At 39.4% G+C, this 12,025-nt stretch overlaps 1 protein-coding gene across 1 annotated transcript in view; it reads right to left on the bottom strand.

The window, feature by feature from the left end:
- The window catches only part of HECW1 (HECT, C2 and WW domain containing E3 ubiquitin protein ligase 1), a 632,276-nt gene that overhangs the window by 302,365 nt on the left and 317,886 nt on the right, over nt 1-12,025 (bottom strand). The window contains exons 10-13 of the mRNA XM_036246873.1: nt 11,791-11,941; nt 6,861-7,003; nt 4,901-5,022; nt 2,515-2,700 (exon numbers count right to left, since the gene is read on the bottom strand). Coding sequence (XP_036102766.1) covers nt 2,515-2,700; nt 4,901-5,022; nt 6,861-7,003; nt 11,791-11,941 — 602 coding nt within the window. The remainder of the gene's footprint in view (nt 1-2,514; nt 2,701-4,900; nt 5,023-6,860; nt 7,004-11,790; nt 11,942-12,025) is intronic.

Raw genomic sequence — 12,025 nt, 5'->3', positions numbered from 1 at the left:
TTGATACACTCTGTGTGTGTGTGTGTGTGTGTGTGTGTGTGCTTACTGTTTTTTTTTCCCTCTAATTCATTGATTTGATCATATGCTTCATCTAACCTGCTGTTGATTCCTTCTAGTATAGCCTTTATTTTAAATATGTATTGTTCAATTTTGATTATAATTTTTTTGTGTAGTTTCTATGTCCTAAATTCTTCTAGGAGAAATAGACAAAACAGGAACCTGAAAAATATGCAAATTATATAGTGAGCACTTGGATCAGGAATCTTGTGGGAACTTGTAATATTAAATTGAATAGATAGGCTAGGCCTTATTGAGAAGGTGAGATATATTTTTTCTTGTTCAGTTTTTGTATTTTTAAAAATGTCCTCTTCATTGTTTACAATCTTTGTCCTTCTCTCCACTTTGGGGGCTGTTTCCATGTTCAGATTCTCTATCAGTGATTTAATTTTACATGGCATCAGTTTTGCTCCATCCCTATGCTATTACATTTTGTTTTTTTCTTGCAATCTTAAAAAGTTTATTTTTAGCTCACTTAACTTTTCTTTTTCTATTGGTAGGAAGACAACTTAACGTGAGATCTACTCTCTTAGCTCATTTTTAAGTGCACAGTCTAGTGTTGTTAATTATAGGTAGGATGTTGTAAGCTTATTTGTTATTTATAAACTGAAACTCTATACCCATTAGTCCCAATACACATGCTCTCCTAACCTATTTTATCTGCTACCCTCCATTGTTCCTCTTTATCTAGTAGATTATAATAGATAACATATTTCAAATTTAAAGTTACTTTCCCCAGCAATTCAGAAATTTAACCTGGCAACTATGAGTCTGTGTGTATTAAATTAATAAGGAACCAGAGAGACCCATTTTGTGTGTGTCTGTAGTCACACAGCTAGTTTGTATCATAACTGAAAGCAGAATTCAAGTCTCCCCATTTCAAATTCAGACTATTTTTCTTTCTTGTAAATGCCACCATTTCACTAAACAAAATCAGAGGAAAAATGTCTTACCAGAAATTCCCTAATATGCATTTCAAAATGACTAAATCTCTAGGTACATCTCTCAGTTGTTGTGCTTTCTGCTATAGTAATGACTAGGAGGCAGTGTCTGTACCATGGAGGACCAGGGCTGATTGTATTTGGGACCTTTCTGAATTCCACTGGGCCCCCTGCTGTTTGTATCCTGGTATGAGAGCCTCGGTCTTGAAAATCCAAGGATAAGCAAATGGCTTGCATTAATGTGTGCTCTTGCATAATAAACACTGCGTTTATGTTCATTGATTCATAGGGGTGTCTCTTGGCATCTTGGTTAAGCAAATATGGCCACCACCACAGACCACTGAGACTAGGCAGTTGCACTCCAGCACTGATCCTTTTCTTTCTGTTCTGGCATTCTCCCAGTGGAGGCTATATCCAGTAAATGAGAAGATCTTAGGGACAAATTCTGGCTATGGTGGTTTTGCTGCCACCAAGGAATCCCCCACCCCATTGAATTCCTGAATTCCTGACTACAGAGGACCTGGTTATAGAGTTTCCTCGTACTAATGGGCTCACATTAGTGGACACAGTCTTTTCTCACACAATCTAGAGTCCAGGTGCTGAGGCACACTAAATGGTTTGTGGGAGAGGGGTTTGTAGCTTCAAGAGGACAATGATACTCACTCTGGGGAATGTGGCTTTGCAGGTTCACTATTACAAAGAAAAGAAACTGTGTAATTCAGTGAGAAAAATGTCTGCTGATGAAACATCTGACTCCTTTGACTCTAAAAGAGGGAGGGGTTCTCTCTACCAAAGCTCACAAAAAATTACACAGAGACAATTCTTTGTAAACTTTGTAAATTCAAAGAAAACTTTGGCCTGTCTTGTAAATACACTGAGATGAGTGATGATGATTAGAAAAAAACATTCTCACTTTAGCAAACTCAGTTAAGCTTCTAAAGCATTACTGAGAAGGACCGGCTTTGATTAAGGTCACACAAAGACAAAATGCAAGCCAATTAATATGGCAGAAACTCAGTATGTCCCATCACTGTTTGCCAGGCTATTTTAATGAGAACTGAAGGCATATTCAGGAAATCACAATGAGTAATCAGATAATATCACTTCCATTTCACTAATAATTTCATTCCCTGAGAGTTAGCTGACTAAAGAGGCAAAACAGTAGAAACACCATTGAACAGAATCTGTTTCAAGTTCCAAACCTAAATTTAAAGAGATGTAGTTAGTAATTCTCAAATGGGGGTGATTTTCCCCCCCAGGGGGCATATAGTAAGGTCAAAATGTGGTGGGGCTGCTCAGTGGGGAGAGGCCAGGGATGTTGCTAAACATCCTACTATGCACAGGACAGAAACCCTGCTGTGGATAGTTCCTCCTCCCTTCCTCCTTGTAGTCAGTGGCACAATACAGACACATAGGCTCTCCTCTCCTCATCGACCTCCTTCCCCACTTTCACACTGTCTTCTCTTTCAAGGTAAGAGCCCCTTTGTGGAAAGGGCTGCTTAGCAGTCACACTCACCTTTCCCTGCTGGTCAGTTTTGATCTCCCAGCCCCGAGGCAATTCCAGTTGTGTGTCTGCAAACATGTTGATGAAATTCACCAAATCCCGGTTGTGCTGGTAGCGTTCAAAATTGCGTGCATCCCGCCGGACTTTCAGAATCATGTGCTTTAAACAGGTGCTACTGGTGAAGACTCGGTAAGCATTCTGAGATGGGGTTAGAGCCAGTTGGGGTAAGAGCGAAGGATTAGAAAAAACAGATCAAGGACACTTTGAGAATGTTGACATGATGTAATGTGATTTCTACACAGCGATTTATTGTAAGCCTTGAAGAGGTGGCCTCAGAATCAGAAATCTTGTTAAAAAAATTAAATGAGCACACATAAACACACATGGACCTGTTTATGATCCCTATTGTACCTGCTGCTCCACAGTCTTAGATACAGTTAACCTCCCTATGCATCTCAAAGACTCCCCTCCTTTTTCCTTCCTCTTTCTCTTTCTGCTGCTTGACTCTCTCAAATATCTCTTTACTTCTCTGAGCATCTCTTCTCTCTCCTCCATGGATCCTCTCTCAATGTACAAGTCTGCCTATGCTCCTTTCACTTGTCTACAACAGAGAGTATTATTTTAGGGTTCCCAGAATTTAAGACAAGACTTCAGAGGTCCATCAATCCTTTGATTTCTCTGTAGAAATGCTTGTGTGTGAAGGGGTTAGGGTATGAAAAAAAAAAAAAAAAAACAGTTGTAGGAATTTCTAATTGTGCAAATGACAATATTATGGAACACAGGGATGATGTGTGCATATAATAAAAAGAAAGATTGCTTGCTGCTAGAGCAAGCTGGCACAGTCACTTCTGTTGGCCTAAGGCCTCCAGTGCCCAGTGCTGACAGCATCAATATCTGTCTTACTTGTGCCCCTTCATTACTCACACCTGCACCACAGGGCAGCTGCTCTGGGTCTAACTAATGAATGTCCTAATGGCTTCTCAAATATAACTTGCTAAAAACTGATCTCCTCCTTCCATGCCACAACCTTTGTCATCTCATTAAAATACTGCATCTGCCTAATGGAGTTACCACCTAACTCAGGTGGTCAAAGCAAAAAGGACTCAGACTTTTTAAGTCCCCAGACTTTCCTGAGTCCTCATCTGCCATCCCTTCTTGATCACAGTAGTCCCATGCACTGTTATATTTTCCATGCAAAAATATCTCCTGAAGTGAGTCACTCCTTTCCATGAGGCCAGACCCTTATTTAGCAGGTCTTCATCATCTCTCACTTGAACAGTTGAATCAGACTTTAGTCTTAGCCCCTCAGTCTCTCTCCCACACTTCTGCTAGAAAAAAAATGCTTCATTAAACATTCTGACTATGTAATAATTCCAATGTCTAAAATTGCTGTTGGTTCTGGTTGCCTATTGAAGTAGATCCAGGCTCCTTTTCATGTCTTACATGGTGTTTCCCTACTTTTACTACAGCCCGTCTTCCAACTTCTTTCTGGCACCACACTTCATCCATACCAGACACAACATTAGGCCCCTTCACAGTTGTGTCCTTTCTCCCTCTGCCTGGAGCTTCTTTTCCATCTACTTTCAACCTTCAGGACTTAATTCAGCAGTTGTTTTCTCAGGAACGTTTCTCTACTGTGTCTGCAGAGCATTTCATTCCTCACTGAGGTCAGGCTGTCTCCTATAAGGTTAGACTGATTTTTTTACATGTCTGTTGGTAAAAATAAAGGAAGCTATTGCTGTTTGGTGTCACCCTAATCTGCCTTTGTGACTACAGCACCTAGATCTGTGCCTGAACTACAGAAAACATTTTTCAAAATATAGTGACATCATGTCATTGCTTTCTTGAAAACATAAACACAAAAAAGAATTGAAAAAAAAACTATATATGTAAAAATCACATCAAATTTAACTTAAGCATGATATTTGAAAAATGAATTATATATTAAAAGAAAACATTTATCTCGGAGCAATCTATTTAAAAATTTATTAACAAAAATAATTTTATAGAATAATTCAGGCTAAAGGGAATCTGTCAACTTCATAATCTTGTTCTTTTAAAATTTTAACAATAATAAAAACATGTATTTCTTTCCAAAGCACTTTCACTGACATTAACACTTTTGAGTCTAACAAAAACTAAAGAGTAAATAGCTTTCCAAATCTAGCTCTTCTTCATTATTGGGAGATTCACAGAATGAAAAGAGTGGACTGAGCTGTTTTCTTTCTTTCTTTCTTTCTTTCTTTCTTTCTTTCTTTCTTTCTTTCTTTCTTTTTTTTTTTTTTTTGCCTGGGTTAAAATGCTGCCCTCTTTCATGTATCGTATAACTTGGCAAAGTTGTATTTTTGATCTTGATGGAAGCCAGGCCAGGCTCACTCTGAATATTAGGAGCACTCACATAATTGGCATGCAGTACAGTGAAGAATTCAGGATTAGTGATAAACTTGACCGCAGGGGACTGCAACAGCAAAGTGATTTTTTGTGAGTTCAATGGAGAAAGTGACTCTTCTCTCCTCAGATCTGGAAAAAGTGAAACAAAGCAACAGAGTGCATTGGAAGAAAGTTATTTCAAACACATTACTTTTCTCTGCATACCAGCAGCACACATACCTTGACTTACACAGTTGGAGTGGACTGTTGTTTTTAATAGTTATCTGACCAGGAGTTAGCAATAAGAACAGGTGTCCCGGTGATCTGACCAGGAGTCATATCACTGTGTATGTCATTAACGAACCATTATTTCTTCGAAGTGTTTCTGTATAGATTATTTAGTCTCCGTGTCCCTTTAATGCCAATTACTTTTTAAAAATGTTCTTTACAAGTGGATAATCATAGATAAGATAGATTGTTTGCAGAAAGGGCCATAATTTATTCCCCTCTCTGCATCCATACCCATCTGTATGAGATGTTGCAGCTTTTCCCCTTGCTGAATCAAGCTGGCCATGTGTCTGGCTTTAACCAACAGAATTTAGCAAAGATTTGGAGTCAGGGTTTCAAGAAGCCTATATGTCCTCACTCTAACTCTGAACTCTTTCACTACCACGAGAACAAATTTGGGCTAGCCTGATACACGATGAGAAGGCATGGGGAGCTTCCTTACTGGGGCCCTATAAAGGTGGACAGATCATGGCCGTTTGAATAGCAGACCAAGGATGTATGGGTGAGCCCAGTGGCATCTGAGGAACCACCTAATTGAGCTCTGCTCAAATTGCCCATCTGCAGGACCATTGGATAAATGCCTGGCTTTGGATTTAAGCTACTAAGCTTTGGGATGGTTTGTTACATAGCAAATACCAACTTATGTGATTCCAAACCCAGAAATAAATTTTCTGCTTTTTTTTCCCCCTCATGTTTCTAATTACTCAACTACTTAACCACATTTCTCTCAGAAGGTTGAATAAATAAATTAATAATATAAAATCCTGAACTAGTTAGTTTAGTTGGTATATCTGGTAAAATGACTAAAATGAAGGCAATTGGTAGAACTGTATACATGCATTCAAAAAAGTTCATGATAATGTTCACTATTTTGCATTGTCATAGAGGGCTGATACCTGGAAGAACTGGAAGCACATGCTTGTTGGCTCAGACTATTTTCCGAGCCTTTTTTTTGCAAATAAATTTTTCATCACCTAACTCAGTTTAAAAAAGTGGATTATTAGTATGTCACTGTGATCCTCTTATCTCATTACAGGTATAAAAGAAAGAAAGCCAGTCTTCTATGCCTTTTGAATATCCTCACTTGAGTTTTAAGAAATGACAAGCAGATGCCTGACGGACACCTACATTATTTGGTAAAAAGGCTCTTGGGTGGTGTGCATAATCATGAGCTTGCTGGAAAATTTCTTTATTTCCATGTTCTCCCTCAAGGGGAATTGTATTTTATTCCTAAAACAAACAATTAATTATTCCTATTCATCGTGTGGTTATGTGGCTCTTTTGAAGCAGATCATAAATTTTTATTGCGTGTTTTATTTATAACTGGAAAATCCTTAGACTATAACAAATAAATTAACCTAACTAGAAATGATTAAGACACTGAAAAAATTGCCTTGATGCACAAATATCATAGCAAACCCAGCTCTGAGTTCCTAGACTTCATCTGTTTCTTGTCTTCAGACTCCAAGCCATGGTGCTAGTATTCTCTTTATGTGAACCCATTTTTTCTTTAGTTCTTGGTGGGAAACTTCTATCTGTTTTACTTTGTTGCGCTTTGCCTCTTTCTCCTCTGTCCTGACCTCCATCCATCCCATTGCTCTTTCTCCGAGGTCACAACACCATACTACAAAGGACTCACACACTCTGTCACACAGTCACTGGATGCCATCCCAGAAGTCTAGGAACCCTTCCTCTCATACCTAAGCTCAACTGAGAAGATTCAGTGTCTGAGTCACTCTCACCACCTCCTCCGCAACCTCCTCCTGGGACTTGCTCACAACTTTGGCTACCAGAATCTTCTTCCGGCCTCTCTGTTGCAATGGTTCGCTGAATATTTTTATACCTTTGCATCAGAAAATGAAAAGACAAGAGTTAAATTTTGTTTGTTGGATTGTTGTGGGCTGGTGCTTTGAATCAGATGACTGAAGAAATCTGTAAATTGTTGTCTTGAATGTTAGGGGAAAAAAAATACTTAAAATACCAAAAAAGAGCCAAAACAATTAGCAAGACAAGTGTTTCTAGATGATTTGACTTCTCTTTGTTTTGTGAGATATGGTAAGTTTCAAGTGTGGTGACTTCTAAAAAACCAACATATATATAGCAAATTATTTTTTTAAAATAGCCTATACCCTGCATTAAACACAATCTGGCTAAGACTAAAATAAGACTATGGAAAATAACTTAAAATATTACAATTAAAATATGAAATTATGTCTACATTATTGTAATAAGTCTACAAACTATAATAGTTCTACTCACTTATTTTTGCTTAACAGGAAAGCGATATGACTGGCAGGGATGTGGAAAGAAAAGCATACTGGTAGAAAAATAAAAGTCTTGGCAGACAAATGCATTCTGCTTATTTGAAGGCTCATTTTAGTTCTCTTCCCAAATTGAAGATTTAGTCAGTTGGCTAGCCAGTTAGTCACCTTGCCAGGTACCTACTAAATATTTACCAACTCTTCCAATATGCCCAGGCTGCACTGGACTATTAGATCAAAGAGAAAACTAGAATATGTTATCACACTCTAAACACACATCACAATCAAGATGGAACTCTAAGTAAACCATAACTCTAGCAATGTCAAAAGCTGTCCTAGATGTATAAGAGGCGTGTGAAACAGGTGAGGAGACACCTAAAGTATATCTATGTTGAAATCAGAGTATGAACTTGTTGGGGAGCTTGCAGGTAAAAACAAAACATAAAGAAAATAACATGACCCAAAGAGTTCATCCTTGGAGAACTCTGAGAAGCTTGGTGGTGTCATCAGGATATATGGACCTCGGGCAGAGCTAGGAGACCAGCAGAGGGGAGGCAGAGAGCACATAGTTGGTTGCCACTGGCAGCAGTTTGAATATTCTTCTCTTGGCATTAGTTCTCCAACTTGAGTTGCATCAGGATCACCTGCAGGGGGCTTTTTAAAATACACGCTGCCAGGTCCCACTCCCTGAATCTTTCTGAATCAATAGATCTGGGTAAAGGAGAGAAAAATGTCCATTTCTAACTAGTTTCCAGGTGACGCTGATGCTGCTGGTCCAGAGGCCAACTTTGAGATCACTGCTGTATAGCTGCTGAAAAAGAGATAGGTTCAGCTGTCTGACAATGACATCCCCCATCTGTGTGGAGAATGTATTGGAGGAGAAGAGCCTGGAGTTGGGGAGAGCAGTTGGGGATCACTGCATCAGTCCAGGCGGGAGATGCTAAAGGCCTGGGCCCAGGCAGGGGTGGTGGATTATGTTGGCTCTCTAAGCCTGTTGCTGAGGGAAGTCAACACCCACATACTGTAGGGATACTCAGATCATCCCTATCTACCCACAAAATATTCATAGAAGTTTATTAACCTCTGACCTTGATAGCCTGCTTTGCCTAATTAACATTGCATTTTCAGGCAGATATCTAGCTGTCTTATTTGTCTTTGCCCCACTTTACTTCCTTCACTTTGAGCAGCCCCCCACATGATCACTATTTTGCTTAATATCTCTCAGCCTCCCAAGATACATAATTAGGATCAAGCTTCCTTTTTCCCCAAGGCATAGCAGGAATGGGAGAAGGGGCTGAATTCAAGAGATACTTAGTGGCAGAGTTTGCAATAATTTTACATGTAGATTCAACAGGATTTGGGGTCTGACCAGATATGGAGATTTTTACTTAAACCAGGAAGGCGTAAGTAACAACAATGAAAAAAGAGCACATAGGAAGATGATTAGTTGGGGAAGAAAGATTTCATGTGAATTTGGACATGCTGAGTTGGTCATGCAAGTGACAATAGTCAAGGGAATGTTGCTATATGGGTATTATGTTCAGGAAAGAGATGTGGATGTAGAGGAAGAAACATGAAGGGGAAGAGGAGAGCCAGAATCCAGGTAGCAATGAGTAACCAGGTCTCCAAGTACAACCTAAGATGGGAGTAAGGGGACACACTGTTATGGATACAAGGTCTGCTGTGGCCTTTGTTGAAGACCAGTAATCTCTTTCCTTGACCTTAAAGATAATTTTTTTTCTCCCAAGTGTAGTCTCTAAGAAAATCATCTGGATGATTGTTATAATTATAGAAATTGAGGCAAAATCAAAACCTTCATTCTAACAAGTTCTTCATGTAGTATCATCTACAACTAGGTTTGAGAATCACTGGTCTAGGGCTTTCTTTACATTTTATTTTATCTAGAGAGCATCAGTCACTCACTCATGACACCTGGCTGAAGATACCTCTTTGCCTGCAACAATTACTGTGAGGCATTCCCCAGAATTTTTCTTATAAGAAAATGTGGAACAGGTTAGGGCTGAGCAGATAATTATAGAGAGAACTACCCATGTTTATTTTCCACCTCATCATGTCTGTGATAGGGAGGTTGTGGGGAAGGTGAAGGATCCTGTCTGTGATGTTTTGCTGGAGCTCAGGGAGTACATGGCAGTAGGAACAGTGTGGGCCAACAAGAAGCTGTTTAAGTGACTAAAATTGACCAGAAGGAGAAATGGGGCCTGTCAAAGACCAAGGAAGCTGCTATCAGGAGGATCCCTTAAATGGCTCAGGACAGGTTTCATTTTCCAAATATAGCTCAACAATGTTTTTAATTCCACATATTCTTCCAGAACATTACCACTTTATGAAGAGAGAAAATCAATGCTCCTCTCCCCTTGAAGCTGGGAAGGTCTTATGGTTACCTTAACTAAAAGAGGATAATATAAATGACAGTTTGTGATGACATAGTGGTTATGTTGTGAGGAAGCCCAGGTCACAGGTAAAATCCATGTGTAGGAGTTCTGGCTGACCAAGCCAACAGCCATCATCAACCTATAGATATGTGAGTTTCCAAACCCAGTCACCCTCTGACTGCAACCAATAGATACCCTGAGAAAGAACCATCTTGCTGAATTAAGTCAAGCATGAGAAGCATAAAAAATAATAATGATGATGCTAATAATAATAAGAAGAATAAAATATACTATTGTTATTTTATGCCACTAAGTTTCAGGTGGTCTGTTACTCAACAATAGATACAAGGCTTACACAAATCTCAGTTGTAGCCTCTCTTTTCCTTCCCAAAGTGCAGTGACCATATAAAAAAATTTTCATGACTAAATACAATCTTATTTGATGATTAGCAATTTCAACACCTGTTCCTCAGTTGGTTATCTCATTTCTTAATGAGTCAACAGCCTCAAACTCGAGGTATGACACACTCCTTATCTTTGCTGAAGTGTAGGGGCATATTAGAAAAGCACAAATCACAGGGTGTTTGGAGAGATCACCCAGCAAGGGCAGGGTTGCAGGTTCAGAGGCTTATTCTGCTTTATAGAGGAAAGAGGGAGTTTGAAAGTTGGTTCTTTTATATTTCATCAAGAATTATTCTTTAGCCTTGGCCAGTTTGCTCAGTGGTTAGAATATCTGCCCATGGACCAATGAGTTGCAGGTTCAGTTCTGATCAAGGGCACCTACTTTGGTTGTGGTTCATCCCCTGCCCTAGTCGGGGTTGTGCAGTAGGCAGCAAGTCACTGTGTCTCTCTCACATCAGTGTTTCTCTCTCTTTTTTCTCTCTCCCTTCTCCCCTCCCTCCCACTCTATCTGCAAATAAATGGAAAAATGTCCTTGGGTAAGAATGAAAAAAAAAAAAGAAATATTTTTCAATGTCCTCCCTCACTTTTTATTTTTGTGGCAGCAAAGGTTAAATATTTACATTACATAAAGATTTTATAGAAACTGGTAAGAAAGTCCTCTGGAATATCTAATTTGTAAACACACACACACACACACACACACACTAACATATAAACAGACACAAAGCAAAACAAAGAAGAAAAAAACTTTCCAAAATCAAGCCAAACCAAACAAAAACAAAGCCTAAGAACAGATAATTCTCATGGGAGGAGCTACAGTTGGTAAAAGAAAAGCTCATAGGAGCAAAGGTTGAGCCTTCCTTCAAGAAGTGAAATATAAAGACCATGAAAATGCCATGGATACCTCTCTGTAAGCAAAAACACACCAAAAGATGAGAGGGCAGTGAAACTCTTGCTGCTGACAGATTGAACCATAGAACCACTTTAGGAAATATTAGACATTGATATAAAATAGCAAAACAAGGCAGATCTCCCCTGCTGCTCTTTTGGGCATAGAACCCTAAGGGAACACTCTACTAGAAGAAAATCTTAATATTTAACAGTCCCATAGGCCTTATCCAAAAATAGTGATAAAAAGCAATAAAAAAAAAAATCCAACAATAAGGCAAATTAAGTTAACTAAATGATAATATTGAGACTATGCAGCAATATGAAAATGTTTATAAATGTAGTAAGTGAAAAGTAAATATGAAACTAACTAGATACGATTCTTATAACTTTTTTTTATCCTCACCCGAGGACATTTTTGTTCAGATAGAGTGGGAAGGAAAGAGAGAAACATCGACATGAAAGGGGGGCACATCGAGTGGCTGCCTCCCACACGACCCAACCAGGGCTGGGGACAAATTGCAACCAAGGTACATGCCCTTAGCAGGAACTGAACCCAGGTCTCTCTGGACCACGGGCTGATGCTCTAACCGCTGAGCAAAATCGGTTAGGGCTAGGGTTTTCCTTTAGTTGCCATTCTCCTTTAACTCTGGTTTATAGGGGCTCTCTGCATGCTAATCACCAACCGCTTGTTGAGTTGCTCCATCTGCTGGATAGACCCTGATCTCCGCATCCCATCAGGGGTGGCTGCTGTTGTTGGACGCTGCCAGGTGGTCGTGCGGTTTACATGGTCCACATAAAAGACCCGCCCATGGCTGTCAATGCGAGCTTCCCAGTCTAGCATGTAACAGAAAGGCAAAAAGAAAAATCAAGGACAAACTATTGATCACGTGAAACAGATACCACCTTCAGGTCTTCTTT

Source organism: Molossus molossus, unplaced genomic scaffold (genome assembly GCF_014108415.1).
Source record: "Molossus molossus isolate mMolMol1 unplaced genomic scaffold, mMolMol1.p scaffold_m16_p_7, whole genome shotgun sequence".
Lineage (NCBI taxonomy): Eukaryota > Metazoa > Chordata > Mammalia > Chiroptera > Molossidae > Molossus > Molossus molossus.
The sequence above is the reverse complement of the archived record's forward strand: the minus strand, read 5'-3'. Positions and strand labels throughout refer to the sequence as shown.